This window comes from Silurus meridionalis, chromosome 4, assembly GCF_014805685.1.
Source record: "Silurus meridionalis isolate SWU-2019-XX chromosome 4, ASM1480568v1, whole genome shotgun sequence".
NCBI lineage: Eukaryota > Metazoa > Chordata > Actinopteri > Siluriformes > Siluridae > Silurus > Silurus meridionalis.
This window is the reverse complement of record NC_060887.1, coordinates 13,528,596-13,548,998: the sequence shown is the minus strand read 5'-3', so window position 1 is coordinate 13,548,998 and position 20,403 is coordinate 13,528,596. Positions and strand designations below refer to the sequence as shown.

Here is a 20,403-nt window from a genome sequence, read left to right as displayed (position 1 = left end):
ATCTGAAATTGTTCACAGGTGAATGACAGCAGTCCCAGGAGCCTGCTCTCTCAACTGTGTGACCTGTTGGCATCTAGACCTGTGCAGGGGCTGGTGTATGAGGATGAGAGACCTATCCCGCTGGCTTCAGGCCCGCTGGCCCCCATGCTGGAATTTGTCTCGGCCCAGACGGGCCTTCCTATTGTATCTGTGGGAGGGGGAGCAGGACTGGGCAGAGTGCCACAGGTATGACGAGGGTTATTACTCTAATGGTTAAGAATGTGCCCACGGCAGAATAAAATGCTGCGGTGCATTCGCTTGAGGTTAGTTAGATTTTCAAATGAAAACCAGCTTCGCAAATACCTGCTGGCTTGAATGAATGAAGTCTTTGTAAATTGACTAGAACCTCTGATAGGTTAACTGACTACCTGAACCGTACTTGCTGCAATGTTTAAATGTATGATTGTCTGCTTGGCATTGTGCTCATCAAAGACTATGGAAGCAGAGGTAATGGAAAATTGAGCAGAATGCCTTGGTGCAGGCATTTTACCATTGCTGAAAAGCTCCGAGCTGATATTTGATGGCTGCTGTCTCTTTTCCTTGTGCTAGACTAACTTTTTTTTTAAGCTAACAGCATAGAGCAACATGGGCAACATGTGGTCTTGTGCATCTTTGTTCAAAACATATAAAAGTATTGGGATACCTGACTTTTTCCTTACACAATAAAAAAGGATGTTTTTTTAAATAAAATAAAAATAATTACAACTAGGAGATCCAACCTTGTTCCAGCATTGCAATGCCACTGTGCCCATATGGAAATATAATATATAGCAATACACGCAAAGCACATATTTTGCATACATGTTCATGTTTGGTTCTTTTTCTAACTTTGCTCTGTGTTTCACTATTGGAAACGCTTTGGGCGTGACCAAAAACGGAAGTTCCTATGACACCTCGTCGGTCTTAGCACATCCAGTTTCCTGCTGGTTTTTGCTAAACTGTTCATCAGATGGGCCATCACTGGATTCCACCACCGAACGCGTAACCAGTCATACTGGATCATGCTGAGTGACATTGCAAAATTAGATATAGCGTCCGCGCCAAGGCGCGCTATTCCTTTTCGACCTATTGGGTATTAAATTACACGGTAAGAAATTAGTGGCATCAAGCTAACTAAAGGCTTCACGCATCAAGGTGAACCTTCAAAGGGCTAACTACCCTACGAAAATCAAGAGACTAACATGTTGTGATGAGTCTTGATTTCTTTGTACTCAGCCATATCAACTGTCTTTCCCCCTGCCAAGGGAAATGAGTCAAAGATCAGAAAGGTTGCATTTCGCCCATGTACATCGTCATGTGGAGCAACAACCCAACGTTGTTCGCGGACCCACAAGTATGCGTTCACTGTCCGTAAATGCCGGTAAAAAAATTTTGTTACACGGAGGTTCACCACCCATGTCTGTCTGGTGCTGCCATGAAATTTATAGCCCTTGACCATCAGCCGCGAGCTACCACAAGCTGGGCGCACTTGATCGCCGGTGATTCCACCTCTTTTATAAGCTCCTCGCGGAGGAGGAGGAATGACCAGGCGACGAGGACATAGAGGGCGATGCTAACTTTGACCTTTTAGATTTTTATATGGAGGGCGAGGATAAAGGCGTCTGTTGTCCCTTCCCAGCCGAACAGTCGAAACCCCACAGCACGGGCGACTCAGCCTCGCAGGCGGACAGTAATCTGCACAAGGTATGAAAGCGAGCCGCGGCAAAACTAGGCCTAGCTTGGCCCACGGCCTAGGTCAAGGAAGAAAGAAGCTGAAAGGGACCTTTATGACGGGATAAGGCTGCCGCCTGCTCAACCGGCAGTGAGACAACTCCTGCCTGCCGGGAGACCGATGGGTGCAAGGAGTGCGAGACCGGCTCTCAGTGGTCAGCATGCTGGCCAGCGTCCAAGATCAGACGGTTTGGGACCATGAGGATTCATTTCGAAAGCATTCATTTGCGGCTGCGGCAGCTAGAAGCCGTACGCCCCACCCCGAGAAATGAAAGAAGAAGCATGCAGCCTTACATGCGAATGTTCCTCTGTCCTCCTATCTCAGCCTGCAAAGAGAAGGAGAAGGGAACACAGCCCAGTTCTGAGTTCCGTAAGGGCTTTCTCCTCGAGTTCGAGGAATGAGGAAAATTGTTCAGTGTCACCAAGCACTCACAGAATGTGTTCAGATGCATTTCAGTTTAGACGTCTGTGCATTTAAAATTGCAGCATGGCATCCAAGCCACGGGCTCTACAACTACATTTTGCACTTTCTCCTGATCTGAAATTAACTATTTCCCACTTTCTATAAAATAAATCAGTATAAGATGAATTTTCATGCAGTTTTCATTGCAAAACATCTAACTATTATCTATTTTTTTAAACTTAACTTTACTTGTGTAATACTTTGTAAGAGGGTTGATGTCTCTTGTTTTTCTATTTTTTATTTTTTTTTATTTATTTTTTTTTTTAGATATGTGAGTTTTGGGAGTGATATTATTCCAAAAAATTTTACTCCAGTTTGGGACAATTACTCAAATGCAGTGTTTGCAAATTTTACACTAACATCTATGTGACACTATTTTCACATAGTTACTAATTCCATAACTTAACATCAAGTATCTTATATATTATGTTCTACTTTAATGTATCATGAATGGTGTTACACAATATATCCTACATATGTATGGAAATATTAGATAGTATGTAAAAAAAAACTTTATTATATATGTCGCAAGCAACCAGTAGAACTACAATAACATTATTTCTACAACAACAATGTTCATATATGGCCATATATCAGATTTCCATCTGGGTGCACAAAGCCAGCTCCTTGATGATATGGTTTACATGGGTTAAAATAAAAGATCTTGAATGGCGTGGTATAGAGCTACTGGATACCTTTGGGAGAAACTAACTGAACACTGACTAGATTGTTTAAATCTAAACAAGCACATTCCAAAGTGTAGTGGAACATCTTCCCAGAAGTAGAGATTATTATAGCAGCAAATGTGGACTAAATGTGGAATAGAAGGCTTAAAAAGTTAATACAAATCCTATTTGTCAGGTTTCCACAAATATTTGTCCATATATTGTATAATAAGTCATACCCAGCATATCGGTGGGAAAATGAAAAATAAAACAAAACTGAAAATTAACAGACAGAATTGTTTTCTCTTACAAATTATATATTTTAAAATCGTTGACTCTGGAGAGATAGCAGTTGCTTTCAAACTGTGTGCTTTTCCTACCACAGTCCCTGCATGTCTCCCCAAATGATATTTAAATTTGTGGCTGATTTGCACCAGCAACCATTTGAAACCCATTCACAATTACATTTCCCGTGTTGCTGCCTCTCCTTGCTGCAGTGGACTCCTATTTCAGAAACACTTGATGAGAAATTCAATTTCCATGATGATGCAAACTGAAAATGAAGAGCGAGCGTAGTCATGGGAAATGTAGTTTTTCCCCCTTAATTACTCTTCCAGAGGCTGTAGCACCCTGGAGTTAATTGTAAATAGTGTTATGTAAGAAACGCTGTATAAGGAATTCAATCCAATGCAATTCAATGCCTTATGGAGAGAACGAATAGAGAGGAGAAATGGAAAAAAGTCCTTATGTTTTTTCCCTTTCATCATTGCGCAGGAGAGCGGCTCCATCTTCCTGCAGTTTAGCACCTCCACTGCGCTCCAACTGGAAGTGATCTTCGAGGTGCTCGAGGAGTATGATTGGACGGCCTTTTCTGTGGTGTCGACACGTCACCATGGCTACCAGGACTTTCTGTCTATGATTGAGGGATTGACAGATGGCTCCTTTATTGGCTGGGAGAAGAAAAGCGTGGTGATGCTGAATTTAACCGATGACCCAGGCGGATCTCGCACGCGCAGATTGCTGAAGGAAAACGAGGCACAGGTAAAGATGATCGAGAGCCATGTTTCCTTCTATTACTTACTTCTAACATTGTTCTGTCATTCTATGACAGGCTGTCTATCTGTCTGTCTGTCCCTTCATTCCTTTCTCTCTCGGTCATTTTTTTCCTCCACTGCCTGTCTCTGTCCATTTCTCTTTCACATAGCCACATGTCCAATTGTGTCTCCTTTTGACCCGGCATCTCTACTGCCCTTCTCCCAATCTCCAAATCCCAGTCTCTCTAATTCCCTTTCTTTTTTCATCTTTCATTACTATTTGTTTCCATCAGCCACGCTTCCTTGCTTTGCCCTTTTCCTCTCTGACCTCTCTCTGTCCTTTCTGAGTGCACTTTCTCTCTCTCATTCCCTCTTTTTTCAATTGTTGCTATGGGTTGTTATTGTGGTGTGTATGTGTGTGTGTGTATAGTAGGGGAGGTATGTTCAGAGGGTTGTTATTGTACTGTGTGGGTCCTTGTACACCAATGTCAGTGTTAATATAGCTCTGCGCTAGTGGCTTTGCAGCCCAGTGCCTTGTGCATTAGCCTCAGCCAGACCTGCCGATTCCTTTGGCAGACGGGAGCATCCAGTGGTCCTGCTCAATTACAACCATGTGTGTCCTGAACTCGCAAGTGCACACACACACACACACACACACACACACACACACACACACACACACACACACACACACATTACCAGCATGCACCTGTGTTGTGCAGACACTGAAAGGCATAACTAGAGTATTAAAAATGATAATAGACATGACAGTTTTAGATGCCAAAGAACAAAGTAGTCCGTCTAACTCCAAACCCAATAAAAGATTAACAGTTCAAATTCTTAGTTTATTTCTCCTTTCCTAACGCTTCCTCTCTCTCTCGTTCCACTCCTAATCTTCCTCTATGGCAGTAACTTCCTGCCAGAAACTGAACTCACCAAAGCTTAATATATTATCAGATTTCCTTCTGCTCTGCACAGACGTCCTTGACGTGCACGTCCACACTAAAGTCTGTTCCCGTCACACGCCGAATTACTTTGTTCACATGCAGCATTGAACACGCAAACTCATTATGATCTCCTGTGAATGTGACTTGCTGGCATTTAAAATGAGTGCATACATGAAATGCATTCTGTTCTTGTTTGCAAGGTTTTTAAATTTGTTTGTACATGCCTTTTGTACATTTTCAAATGTCCTTTCCTTTCCTTTCCTTTCCTTTCCTTTCCTTTCCTTTCCTTTCCTTTCCTTTCCTTTCCTTTCCTTTCCTTTCCCAACCAATCGGACGATGGTTTGGGTATTTTCCAAGAACAATGCTCCTTGCACATTCTCAAAGGTTAATGCTAAAATATGGTTTTACATTCCAGGATATTTTGCTGCATAATTAATAACACTTTTTAAATGGAACATGATCATTCATATTTTTTGACATGGGAAAAAGAACACACTGTTTCCAGAAGGGTAAAGTTAAAAGAACACTACTGCATGTAATGTAGTAATATTAGATATAACAGAGAATATGCTAATAATGGAGACCTGTGGAATAAAGTGTAAAGTGTAAAAGTTCCAAGATTGTATAAACAAGACAAAAATGAATGAACATATAATTTTTTAGATGTTAGCATAAAGTTAGGAAAAGATTGTGTTGTGTTTATCGAAAGAGCGAGCCATTTTTATGGGATCTATTTTATAAACATGGTGAACATGACCAACTAGGTTGACTCATGCCCTGGGGAAGATAAATACAGGAATCTCTTTAGTAACCTGAAGTGTTCTCCCTTGTCTTTATATTCTTTGCCCATGGGTGCCTTTAAAATACTGGGAAGTTTTATTAATGTGTTTATTCTTTGTCTTTTTTTTTTTTTTTTTTTTTTTTTTTACTTTTTTAACCATTAACCATTTTATTTCTTTAAATATGAAAACATTTAAGTAAATAAATAAATTTTTTTTATCTTAGTTTTGACTGTCCTTCACTGTCTTAGTGTTTTTAACAAATCAGAAAAGTGTGTAATCAAAACTATAATGTTGTTGAGAGGATTAAAATTGCTATTATTGATAAGGTGTTTACATTTATATTGACTATAGCTAATACAAACATCGAATTATGTTTAAAAGTGTATTATGATGTAATGGTCAGTATTTTGCATAAGCTGAAATTAATGGTCCTATTAAAATTCTATTTAGCGTCAAAATCTAAGCTAATATAATAAGGAGAACTATTTAGTAGGTTGTGAGCCTGACCTCAAAATACCATATTAAATAACTATAAATTTTGAAGTAGGGAGTAGGGAATTAACTTTTACAAGACGTTGCTTTTAAGCCTCTTTGACTAACAAGCTAAATCTTGCTAGCTAAGCAATTTAGCAAGCATCCACATTTTGTTGACTTGCCAATCAGACTGGGTTTGGCCATGTGTAATTATTTTTATAGCATGTTATTTGTGAATGTTTCTGCATTTTAAATCTCCTCTTTTATGTAAAGCACAGGCTTGCTTACATGATGTTACTCCTGCACTGTAATTCAATCAAAATGCTTCCATGGTAACATCTTTCTAACATCTTTTTTAATTGTTTGTATGAGGCAGCATGACAGGGAGGAGTGGCTGCAGTATTTTTTTTTGTAGAAGATCTACAGTCGTTTTTTTTTCTACAGAAAAATGTATCATAGGAGGGTTTCTGGTTATCGGGTTAAATGGAAATTACTTTTCTTAGTGAACACACATGAAGACACAGCAGGCATGAAAGCACTAATGCCAGAATGTATATTGTATGTTGTTAGGGCTACATTTATAGTCAGAAACAGTTGCTTTCTGTTTTTAATAAAAGGCAATACAAAGTATTGTTGTTTTATTAATTAGAAGACAGAGTAAGATTTCATGGAGCAATTCCATCTATAATTAGGCAAAGAATAGCATTTTTACAGCTTGATTAAAAATGGCAATGAGGCATTAGGGAGCTGAAAGAGTTGGCTGTTATTGGTGAGCTATGCTGAATGCTGTGACTCATGGAGAAGAGCTGCAATTCCCATCACTTACAGTAAGGATATTGGGTAGGAGGGGTATTGTTTTTTTTTTTTTTTTGTTTGTCATTCAGCCAGTGAGAACCCCTGTAACCCATTACAGAATGCCATATAATGCCGTAGATATATATATATATATATATATATATATATATATATATATATATATATATATATATAATATATATAATTCAGTGTTTCGTCCAAGCACTGTGTGTGTGTGTCTGACCTGTATGTTTTTTTCTGTAATTAAATTTGTAATAGCTGGTGAAACTTTCTTTTGGATCAAATTGCTATGCTTTGAAAATATAACACTAACGTAATGACATATTTCTCTTATTTCCCACTGGGACTATTTTGATTCTCACCATCTTTCTCCCCAGGGACATGCCACCCTCTTTTATGATCATAATTATTCGTCTCCTCTGAAGCTATGAGACGTGTATGCAAATATCTTCACCCAGCCATGCTCTACTTCTGTCATGTTCTGTCTGTTTTTTGGGAAATCTCTGACCTATTTCTGATCTTCTGTCCATTTACCACAAATGATCTCTCGCCCACTTCACTTGGTGTCTGTATTCAGTTGGTGTTGCTCTGTATTGACCTTTCTGCTCTAACTTTCTCTCTCTATTCACATTCTCCCAGGTCCGTCTGCTGTACTGCTCCCAGGAGGAAGCTGAGCAGGTGTTTCATGCAGCGTGGGCGGCTGGGCAGGCTGGAGCATCTCATATGTGGTTCGCTGTGGGCCCGGCGTTGTCTGAGCTGGGTGTGAATGGCCTGCCCAGCCGTCTTTTTGCTGTGAGGCCTCAGGGTTGGAGAGATGAAGCACGCAAACGGATCGCCCGGGGCGTTTCTGTCCTCATTCATGGAGCCATGGCCCTGCGCCAGGACTACGGCGCTACCAGTGGGCCTCACTTTGTCACAAACTGCCAGACAGATGGCAACAGGACACAGAGGATTCGTGGGAGAATTAAGTAAGGAAGAGTTCTGGAACAAATGGAATATATCTGGATTTTTTTAGAATTTGTGCCATACGTTGCTGACCGGGTTTTTTTATTAAATTATTCCTGTAATTTAAACCAATCTGGTCGTACCTCTTTCGCTACAGATTGCCTGTAAAAAGTCTACATTAGCAGAGTTTTTTTTTGTAGGCAAATTATGTCCTTTGCTTATAATATCCCTAGGCACTGCTTTTAAATATCATCTTGTTTAGCTCAAGGTTCTGATTTAGTATGCAGTTTTACATGTTTTGTTGCACTTAAAAAAAGAGCTTGTATGGCATATTTAGTAATTAGAGTCAACATAGGATATCCCTGGGCAACATTACGTCCTCCATTCTTTCTTCTTAAGAGATTCCAGAGGCAAAATAGAAGTCTGTTCTGATTTACAACCAGGTCACCGAAATGGATGAGATAAGGAAAAAAAGCTAATAGTAGAGAAAATAACATGGGGCAGGTGTTAAAGTAAGGCTTATAATTAAACATGCCAGATCCATCTTAAATACACTATATGGACAAGGGTATGTCGACACCCGACCATTTCATTACTCACATACAATTAGTTTTGACATACCCATCCATGACATTCCCAAACCTGTCCTAGCATGGCAAAGCCCCCATGCACAAAGCAAAAATTCTCAAAGAAGGTTTGCTGAAGCTGGAGTATATAAAATAGACTGCTCTGCACAGAACACTTTTAAGATGAATTGGAACATTGACTGCACCCTAGGTCGCACCACCCAACATCAGTACTTGAACCAAAAATGCTCTTGTAGTTAAATGCTCACAATTTCCTACAGCTCCACAAAACCAGTTGAGACGTTTCCTTTCCAGAATAGCAGAGCTTATTTTAACATATTTGCAAATAGGAAAACAAAGTAAATCTATCATTTTTATAATGCTCATGTGGGTGTGACTGCCAGGTATCCACATACTTGTGACCACACCACTTAAAACCTAAAATCTGCACACATTTGGCTCTAAATCATTTATTGCAGTGATAATAAGATCGTCAATGATAATAAAGCTTTCATCAGTGAGTAGTCACCTTAAATGTATCTTTTTGTTTTTATAGTCTGCAAGGCATAAAATTCAGGTTAAACCCACTGGCTTTATTATTCACTGTAGAAAACAAATACAGTAATTTCCTGGCAGCAGATGACATAAATAAACTAAGCATAAACTTAAACCTAGCCCACTATATTTACATTCGGCTGACAAATTTATCCAATGAAACTGACAGCTTCGGCTGGACACAGTGGGACCCAACCATGTCAGCCTTCTGAGCTGTAGCCCAATGAATTAAACACTGTGCATTTGTCATTACTTACCTATGCTAACTTACACTGATTCAACAGTCTTTACAAACAAATTAACTCACGGTGAATGATTTATTTTAGCACCCAATCATTACAGGGATTATATTTGACTAAACTATTAAAAAATGTCAAATTTTGTCAAATTTGCAGCATATTTCTTACTCATACCTAAAAATGATATCCCACTTTGCATTGTGTTTTTCATTTAAAAGTTTATTTCTAAAGCACTTTTCACAATGGACATTGTCTCAAAGCAGCTTTACAGAACGTAAGAAGTATAGAACAAAAATGTTTATATAAGTGAATTATGTGTAATTTATCCCCCATGAGCAAGCCTGGGGTGACTGTGAAAAGGAAAAATTCCCTTAGATGGTATGAGGAAGAAACCTTGAGAGGAACCAGAATCAAAAGGAACCATCCTCATTTGTGTGACACTAACCATTTGGGTGTTTTGTGGTATTTTCCTTGTTTGAATTTTTTTTTTATTTCATTTATAAACCCTGCTCTAATTGCCCAGTTGTTTACAGTACAATTATGCAAAATAATAAAGCAGCCTGAATGCTGTATACTCCCATCATGTTCTTTGTTCCCATGCAATATATTGACTTAGGACTCCAGAATGAAACTCGACTTGCAATTGCATATAACACAGATAAACAAAGCACAGTGGAGTGTAAACCAACATTTCAAGAAAGTGCACAGATTTATACTGAAAGATAGACTGTGGGATTTGTAAGGAAAAATGATTAATTTGAGGTAATTATAGAAAATACCATCTTTTAGATTACAGCCTACACAAATCCCATTTTAGTGCTAAAGACAGTGTGAATGCAAATCTGCACTGTTGCTCATTTCCTTTTTCCCCTTTCCCTTTCAGATATTTCAGTAACATCACCATGAGTGGGAAGGATTACTCTTTCAGTAATGAAGGCTACCTGGCGAACCCCTTTCTGGATGTCATCTCCTACACACCTGGGAGTGGCTGGGAAGACGTAAGAAATAACAAAGGATTATGTTTTCATATGGGCAGCTCGGGTCTTTGTGAGAACGCTGTAGTTTTCAGCTGTGGCTAATTGGTCATGTGATGCATTATGCGCACTGAATGGATTTTTGAGACTCCAAATCTAAGAGATGTTCTCTGCCTTTAGTACTTGCTGACGGTGTTTCATTAGATACCTTCTTTGTTCTCAAATTAAAAAGTGTGAGCTCTTTTAGCTGTTACTGGATCAATGGGTTTAGCTAGTAATTCTGTGCTGCCAAGGCAAAAAGGCGCTAATGATTTTAAAAAGTATCAGGAGGCTAAGGAACTCGCCACCAGTGGTGCTAAGGAATGCGGCTGGATTGAACAGCTTTCCAGGTAACTATTGATCTATTTTAAAATACAAAGTTGTTCTTTAAAAAACGAAATTCTGAGAATCAACTGGATATATTTAGAATTGTGCAGTTTATGGCTTTTGAATGGCACCACAGAAAACCATATCGTTTGAATCCTGAAGATGTCTCAGCCATCTGTGGCCTGGAGTCAAGAGACCGAAATTGGCTGTGTGCTCAGAGTGGGAGGGATGGCATTCTCTCTCTTTCTCCCTCTATCTCTCCCTCTCTCCTCCATCACTCACAACACTAATCAATCACAGGCATTTGTGAGCTCATGCATGCACAATAGGGTAGATAGTGCTTTCTTTCAAGTGTTCAATGCAGCACAAGCAGCAGTTCAAAGAAACAGCAAGGCTGGCTTCACACGTCACATACATCATGTAGTGTAACATTTGTTTCGTTAATACAATTGTAAGCATATTATATAAGAAAGTGTAGTGTTTGAAATATGGTATTCGGTTTACTCTTTCCTAGTTTGAAGTGACACCATAATTTTGCAGTGAAACCACTGTATAAAATTACGTCTTAGACAATGCACTCATTTAGAAGAAAATGTTTCCCAGGGCTCTCAGGCACTCATCAGCAGAGAAACCCATTACAATTAACGGACAACAATGCATCATGTATGCTTTGAGCACAAGTGCTGACTGTGTACAGCTGTAATGGAGGTGTAACGATACATCGATCTGTATCAAGGTGTTCTCTATTAGTGTCTATCGATATGTGAGATTACTGCAGTCAGGTTAAATAACAAACAAGAAAGAAGATCTTTTTAATTTAGAAAATATTTCCTTTCTTTATTATGTATGAATGATGTCATTTTGGCGTCTCAGACCATATTATCTGAGACCATGTTGAAAATCTGGGATTCATTTTTACCGTTTAAAATGAGAAATAAACAGAAATTTTCAATATTTAATATAATGAAAGTGTTTTTTCATATATATATATATATTTTTTTTTTTATTTAATATTGAATGTTCTGCACTGTTTCTGTAGTTATGTTAAGACCAGATTTTCCTTTTGCCAAATGTCTACTGTTGAACTGTGTGATAAATTCAATCTGAAATAAATCATAATCATAAGGTTTTTAAGCACAAGCTTATGGAGCCCATGCCAGCTCGAATGCAAATTAAAACAGAAACGAAACGAACAAAATACTATGAAGCATTAATGACAATATTTCAAACATTCTACATTTTAGTTATAAAATATAAAGGCAGAATAGAAGCATGTTCACTAGTGATCTCTGAGTATTGGCCTTACAGTATATATGCTGCACAGTTACTTAGGGAGATTAATCTTTGTTGTTTGACAGTATCTTGCTTAAATCTTGCATAACCATTTCATCAATGTAGCATAGCAGATGTCACACTCTGTCAGGATGTGTAATGACACTTGTTTATCTGTCGAGCTGTGTCATGTTATCGTTGTGATGATAGCTGATATAATATTGACTGGCATGACAGCTTATACCACATTGTCATTTTTTAAAGAGTCATTTGCTTTGTTGTATATAATATGCTTGCTTTTATTTAAAGCTTTTTACATAGTTTAATAATAATTATTTTTATGTCTACATGGGCATTACTCTTATTATCAGTTAAAATTATAATATCTGTAATCATGGTGATATTTCATGTTTAAAGCTTTGGACTGAATCTGAGGTGACTCAATATAATAAAATGTATCCATGATCACATATCTTTCTTTTAAATACTTTAAAAAAATTATTATAAATCACACACTGTCGTAGCATTAAACATAAAAGCAAGTCAGGTACTGTATGTAACATAAGTTTTGGGTCACCTGAGTTTTTCCAGTTATATGTGGTTCTTCCTGAAACTGTTACCACAAAGTTGGAGGTACACAATTGTACAGGATGTGCCTTTGGATGCAGTGGTGTTGATCTTCCTCTTTCATGAACCAGGAGACTGTGCTGTGCACACAGCCAGCACCATGAACATACTGTATGGTTTACATGGGGAGAAGTGGAAGATCTTAAATGGTCTGCTATAGAGCACTGACCTCAACCCTATTGAACACCTTTGGGATGAATTGGAACACTGACTGCATTCCAGGCCTCTTCACCTTACAGTATCTGACTTTACTAACACCCTTGTTACTGAATAAGCACAGATCTCCACAAGCTCACTCCAATATCTAATTGAAAATCTTCCCAGAAGAGTGTAGCTGCACATCTTTCTCATTAACCATATATTCAGGAAAGAAATTAGGATAAAAATGCACAAATTCTGTCCCCAGATTTGAGTTTCAAAAAGAAGTACGAGTTAATGAACAGAAGAAAAGGCTTTAAATGGCATACTAACAGTTCAACTACAGTTCCTCATGTCAGTGTTTTTTTATATGCTGATTGTTGATATTTCCGCATGTCATACTGGAGCGGTGCACACACTGGAAAAAAATGTAAACTTTCTAAACAGTGTACTGGCACAAACCTGATTAAATTAATGACATTTCCAGTGGGAATATGTGTGCATAATAATCTGATGGTCAGAACATATTTATAATGTTCTGACCATCCATTTCGCTACTATTAGAGCTTTTGGTCTTTTGGGAAGGTTTCTTTTTTACTAGATCTTCAAATGTGGCTGTAGGAATTTCTGGCCATTCAGCTACAAAAGCAATAAAGAGTTTAGGCATTGATGTTAATGGGGAGGCCTGAAGCACAGTCGGCATTACAGTTTATTCAAAGGTGTTTAGTGGGCTTGAGGTCGGGGTTTTTTTACATGACACTATCTCACAAATACTTCCACTACATCCTTGGAGCTCATTTTGTGAAGAATAGCATAAAATTGTGTTTTTTTTCCTTTGCATATCCGAGCTTGTTCAGATCCTGGGGTCAGAGCACAGGGTGGAGCACCAGGGGGTTAAAAGCCTTGATCAATGTCCCAAGAGGGGCAGCTTGGCAATACCAAGGGTTTGAACAGCACCTTAACCACTGAGCTCCCACCTGCTTGTGCACAGGAGCATAATTATGTTGTTATGTTATGTCTGCGGCCTTGTAGTTCTAGTGAAGTGGAAATCTTAAAAAAGTGAATTAATCAAAATCATTCTATACAATTGTTTCAACATTGTGGAAACAGTTTACAGAAGAACCACAAATGGGTCTGAAGTGTCTGTATCAGTGGCAGGCCATCAGGGCCCTAAGGCCTTCTCTACTGGCCTAAACTCTAGCAAAATCACTGACTTACCTTTTAATATATTTTTGTCTATGACTATCCATCAAATTATTCCCAATACTCTATTTTCTTTATTTCATAGCTTTTGCATTATCAGATTTCATCCATCACATCACGTAGTGCCGTAAAGCCTGCAGAAATAAACAGCACAAGCTTCTGCTAGCTATAAATCCTTGTTGCTTAAAGCTGTTGCTTAAACCAATTAGTTTGGTATAGTGATGGGAAGTCCGATTCTTTTTTGTGAATCAGTTCTTTCGGCCAGTTCGTTTCAAAGAACCGGTTCAAAAAACCGGTTCACCAGTTCTTTTACGTCCTTACATCATGACGTCATGCATAGCCAAATATCATCTCGGCGGATGAACAAACACACTAAACACATTTAAATAGTCATGTCTATTGCATGAGGGCATATAGCTTATCTGTTTAAATTAAATCATCATCATCATCCTAGAAATGTTCCTTACATTTACGTTTTGCACTAAATCACCCAATACAGGCACTGATGTGCAAAACTTTGATGTTTTAAGTTGTTAGTAAATAAACGTACTTTTCATTTAAGTCCTCAGTTCACCTGTGCTCATATATCAGCAGCGCAGCACCAGCCTTTACAGTATGTCGAACGCATCTGTTTCGGAGTCCAAAAAGTGTGTGTGTGTGTGTGTGTGTGTGTGTGTGTGTATTGTCAGACAGCACGCATACTGCTCGGTAGGTCGCGCATGCTCAGTATCAACAATTCGTTGGTATCAGTAGTATGTCGGACGTGCCCGAAAGAAACGGTTCTTGATACAGTACTGGTGACTCGAGAACAGCAGTATGTGTGCTGCTCGGAATCGGCAGGTATATGCGCATGCTCAGTGATGATCACTTGTTCAGCAGCATGTTTCAGTTTAATGTGTGTACTGTTGCAGAAACTAGAGAAGAACCCCATTCTCATGGATATTGATTTATTTTGAGTCGGATAGACGGTCATACACATTAAAAATTGAGTAATTTTGTTGATTAGTGCTGATTTGAGACGCGAACTGTTTTGAACGATTCAGTTCGATTTGGTGAACCGGTTCGACCGGTTCACTAAAAAGAACCAGTTCAAATGAACGATTCGTTCACGAACCGGACATCACTAGTTTGGTACTTGCTTACTCGGAGGCCTGCTAGAAGGCATGGACTCACGTCTGCATTTTCATGTGCTTCGATGGGATGGTCAGAAAGTGCTCTTGTCAGCGCTCGCAGTCCGCATCTGTTACAAACTGCACAAGCTCGAACATATTCTTGTGGATTTAATAACTGTTTTTTCATTTTAAATGCTGACAGAGGGGAAGAAATTGATTCAGTCACAGATACACTTTCAAGGCCATTTACAAGATGGACTTTTCAAGAAAAACTAGAGATTGTGAGGAAAGGTCAGCCAAAAATTTTAAGCTTTTTCTTGATCCATTTATACATTTTATTTTTTTTACCTGTAGAATATGCATAAAACACACAAAATTTTTCATTTAAAATCTTCAGAAAAATGTAATGCCCAAAGGAAAATCCACAAAAATGCACAGAAAATCATTTGATTAGGGTAATATTGATGCTTCTGCTAGATATATGGAGTGCAGCTGTGGCTACAGTGAAAGGACACTTGTTGAATTGTGTTCATTGGGTTTCTTGCTTCAGAATTAATTTTTGCTGTATGAGATTCCTGTCTGTGATGCAGTGCGCCATTATACTACGTTTCTCTATAATATTGAAGATTTCTATAGCCATAATGATGGAATTAAGAGGTGTCCTGATTCAGGCAGGACACCATGGAAGGCCTATGTGTGAAATGCACCTCATGCTACTGGTCTTTATAGTTTTGGCTCTATAGGGCTCCAAATAAAAAAAATTATTTTCACAAATGCAATGTCATGTACCGTGTACAAATTTATGTATATTGCAAATTACATACCTGACATGATATTCATTCTTTCATTAAAATAAATAAATAAATAAAAAAATTCCTTCAGGTTTGAGAGACAAGTAAAATGCTGAATAAAAAGTGAAGAAAAAACCTACACTCACAATGACTAAATATGGTTCAATTATTTAACGCTTGATGAAAACTTATGGCATTTTAGCCTTAAGCCTCAGTGAGCTGAATATAGCAGTCGTGTGTAATATGTCAGGTGCTACCTGCAGAGCACCACTCAAGGGAGGCAAAGGCAGTAATAACAAATATAGCTGGGGAAATGTCACAAACATCGCAATGTCACTCAGTGCTACAAGATAAAACAGAATGACAAAGTTATAGAGCACGGCCGACCGTGCAGACAAACAAAAGACATGGAAAAAGTGCATGAAATTCTGGCAATCTCTTTACTGTTCAGTAGCGTGGCAAACGGTACCACAGTTGATTTCTCCACCAACCCGAAAAAGCAAAAGAAATGATAAAGAATAAAAATCAGAAAAAGCAAAACAAACAAACCCCCTAATTTATTCCTGCATATTGAACACCTCCTGGTGGCAAAAGAAATTTACATTTGATTATGAGACATAAATTCATTTAGGTCTGTTTTTATAAGATCAGAGACAGAAAGTTGGTCTCTTGTTGATAGGAAAGCTTCGGCTCATTTGCACGCGGTCCATGTTTACAGACATGAAATCAAATGCATTTGCACACTAGAGGAACAAGCAGAGCACAAAGTGCATTCGTTTTAAAGAAGCAGGTGTTAAATGGTGCACTTCTCACTCGCGATCCCAGGAGCAAATGAGAGTTAAGGGCATGCACATGCAGGAACAAAGCTTAAGAGGAAAAAAAAAAAAGCCTAGAAGTATGTTGAAGATTTCCCTTAACTTGAATTAAGGGGGCACAAACATGATCTTGCATGTGCACATTACCCTGTGCACATAGGTAGCTCCATAAAGACATAGTTTGCCATAGTTGGTGTTAAAGACCTCAAGTGAAATGCACTGAACCTAACCCACTGACTACTTTATTGGTGTATTTGAGTGCTGACAATGAACCCACATTCCCATTTGACGTTGCTACTTGACCTCATGAATGCTCTTGTCTCTGTAATTCTAAATGGGCAGAAATGCCTACAAAACCGTATACTGGAAAGCTTTCTCATTGAAATGGAAGCTGTTAGAGATGCAAGGGAAGTTTGGAGGAGATACAATGGTCATGTGCCCACAAATTTTCAGCCATGTGATGTACTGGTTAAAAAAAAAATCCATTATATCTAACGATTTTCCTTTGACACTTCACATTAACATCTAGAGACTGTTGTGTGGTAAAATCCCAGGACATTGTCACTTTCTACCCATTTGTTGGCAACAACCATGCCACAATCAGTCACTGAGATCGCATTTTCCCCCATTCGGATGTTTGAAGTGAAAATTAACTGAAGCTCTTGACCTGTATCTGCATGATTTTATGCAGCGTGCTGCTGCCACATGATTAGCTGATTGCATGAATGAGCAGGTGTACAGATGTTCCTAATATAGAAGTCAGTGAGTGTATGTCTGGGAAGTGAATTTTGTTCAGAAAAGTATTTTGAAGTGTGTGTGTGTGTGTGTGTGTGTGTGTGTGTGTGTGTGTCTGAAGCACGTCGGTCACTCCTTTTTTCTTAAAACTACTTTTATCTGGGCTTAAGTATATGGAACCTCCTTGAAAGAGAGACCCAGCACATATGTTCTATAACTCTAAATTACATAAGAAATGCCTATCTGGTTCTTCAGTAGGAGAGAACACTCTGGCTGACTGGAGAACTGTAATAAGCACTGGTTGTGCTCCAGTGGCAAGCCCAAATCTAAAGAGCAAAAGAACGCGGTGGCTCCTACTGGCCTCGGGCATGCCAAGAGGTCACACATTGATCTTTTACTGATGCTCAAGTACTCCTGTCAGCTTAGTTTAGATTCCCATGTCTCCAGCTGTGGAAGTCAGCATTGATACCAGCCATTAGCCTTTTGGCCTATTACAATCCACCCAGAAAATCTCTCTCCCCTTGCTCCTTTTTTCTTCTGCCATCCAAAATCATGCCTGGCTCTGATTTGAGTTCTTTGTTCCGACTAGCTGGACAAAAGAGCAAACTGGCCCTTCAAATTCTGGTGTGTTGCGGTCTCGAGCTTGCCAAAGACAAACTGAATATATTAGGACGTTAACACACTGATGCAACAGTTTGGAGAGAGTTACAAGTCATGTCTGCACACAGGGCTGTGTTTTATTCCTGAGATTTATTTTTAAGATACGATCTGCCGAGCTCAAGAGCTTTAGATTAGACATCTTAGTGGGAACTCTGGCTCTGAGGGTTTCTAGCTCCAACAATCAGTCTTTCTATTTCTAATTCTCATCAAATATTTAGTGAAGTGCAGTAATGTCGGTTTACGAGGGTGTGCTCAGTATAGATGTTTTTTTTTTTTGTTCTCTTTGCAATAATTTTTAGTGCTCTGGTAAAAGTCTAAGGCCTGGAAATATTCCTGAATGAACTTTGTAAAATGTAGTGTTGATCATTTCCAGAGCCAGTAGTAACCCACACAAATAACACATTTGTATGCCCTTTAAGCATTAATTTTTTTCCTTGTTAGGTCTATTCACTAAAGTAGTGTTCGGCCTACTTAGGCAATTATTCTGTCACATGCACTGTATTCTTAAAACAAAACCATTCATCAAATTAAAAGAAAAATGTGTAACTGCAAATGGCTTCTACAGTTTCAAAGCACATTGTGGTCAATCAAATCTGCTGTGGTTGTATTTAGCTTGTTTAAATGCTCCCGGCTTTATTTGTACAGACCTTCGTGGGCATGTCCCGTTTTATCCCATCCGTTGCTAGCTCTCAAAGGGGCTGTTCAGAGGGATGGGTGTGTTATGGCAGTGTGTGTGTGATTCGCCCTGTGAAAGCATTAGCTGTTCCCTGGGGAGAGAGTGTTTGATCAGAGCCTGTCTTTTACAGCTCTCCCTCCACCTCAGTGCAGAGTGAGATTTCTGCAGAGCCACCACTTTGCTGAAATGTGACAGAGAAGTTACGACATCTCACAGCTCCTTGTCCAGTTGATTCAAACTGAACGATAGACAAAGAGGAAGCAGAAGAAATCCAGTCAAAATTATTAAAGCGGTCCTCAAAGACATGCCACTGCCATCACGCATATCCACCTGCAGCACTATTTTCTTTACATACACCTTTACCTTTTCTTACACAGTGTTAGCTGACATCAACGGATTGGGAATGTCTCATAAACTCTTCTTACATTTTTTAAGATTTTGTCCATTGTCACAATCGCAGGCACACCGAGGATCTTCCGGCTGTCTGGGTTTCTGAGATTTAGCTTTTTTTTTTGTAGGGTAAACTGAGTTTGAGTTAAACAATTGAACGCATCAAGCGGACGAGTGAACAGACAAGCTGAAATAGAGGGTCAGACCGACCTACAGAGACAGGTTGATAACAGGAGGGAGCAATGGAGGCGTGAAGGTGACAAGCAGACTGTCAGAGAAAAAAAAAAAAGTCCCTGGGATACGTGGACTTTCTGTACTGTACCATGCAAATGTGAATGTCTGAGGCGTTTAACTATGAGTTCACCTGCTAGCTCTGAGGCTACAGACTGGCTATAAGTGAGCAGGCTAGTGACGCCTACGCCTACATGCCGCTTGCTAGCGTTTCCCTTTCAATTAGCTGTCTCGGCTCCAAGCCCACGCTGCCTTGTACTGAAACTCTAGCAGGAACTGGCCGCCAGGTTCCCGTCTACAATTTACACCCAGCCACCTGTGCTGTGTGCTCACCGTCTTAGCTGTGATGGATATATAATAGAGCAGAAGTGCAATTTCAGTGTCTGGGGCAGGTGAATAGATCTATGGGGATTAAGTGGAGAGCTGCAGAATAACTGATAGCTGTCACTGTGTGTGAAAGTGTCAAGGATAAACCTGGAGGCCATCGCGTCATATTGCAGCCACTACAAAAAATGCACAAGATGTGCTAATTGCAAGATGTTGAGTTGGACAGAGCGATATTACAAGAAGAATGTAATGAGACATCTGTGAGCTCGTTCTGACGAAATAGAACCAAAGTGGAGCTGCTAGAACTCTTTACTGTTTAGTGTTTCTTCGCCGTCAACAGCATATTTGACCTATCTTTTTTCTGCGAGTGTGATTTACTGAAGGATTGCACTCACTGATGCAAGGTGATGTGCCCCTTCTGCACATCACTGTCACTGATAAGACCCAGCACTGCGGTGTCATCGGCAGATCTGAGAAATATGACGGCTGCGCTGGTGGAGGTGCAGAGGCTGAAGCGTGAGGCCTGAAGTAATGAGGAGAGAGCGTGAAGCGTGCAGCATTCACAGCCTGACAGTTTGAAGAGCCTTGCATGCCCACACAGTTCCTTCTGTTGCTATTGCATTGTGTTAGCCCACTCATTACCTTTGTAATGAATTTTTGGGTGTAATTGGCCGAGTTGACATTTTACTGCAACCTTCTTGTGCAACTTTTCACTGCCTAATGATATTTAATTATTACACATTTCATGCATGCGTTTGGGTTGGACGGCATTTACAGGAAATGGTTTGTCAAAGGATTTTTACCATCTACTGTATACTAATTTAAGGGTTGAATTTGAAAAGATTTTGATT

The 20,403-nt window shown here is 39.3% G+C and overlaps 1 protein-coding gene across 2 annotated transcripts in view; it reads left to right on the top strand.

Moving 5' to 3' along the window:
- LOC124385196 (glutamate receptor ionotropic, NMDA 2D) overlaps positions 1–20,403 on the top strand; it is a 76,737-nt gene that overhangs the window by 19,987 nt on the left and 36,347 nt on the right. For both annotated transcript variants that reach the window (XM_046848361.1, XM_046848360.1), the window contains exons 3-6: positions 19–225; positions 3,652–3,918; positions 7,570–7,898; positions 10,119–10,233. In XM_046848361.1, the coding sequence (XP_046704317.1) occupies positions 19–225; positions 3,652–3,918; positions 7,570–7,898; positions 10,119–10,233 (918 nt within the window). The remainder of the gene's footprint in view (positions 1–18; positions 226–3,651; positions 3,919–7,569; positions 7,899–10,118; positions 10,234–20,403) is intronic.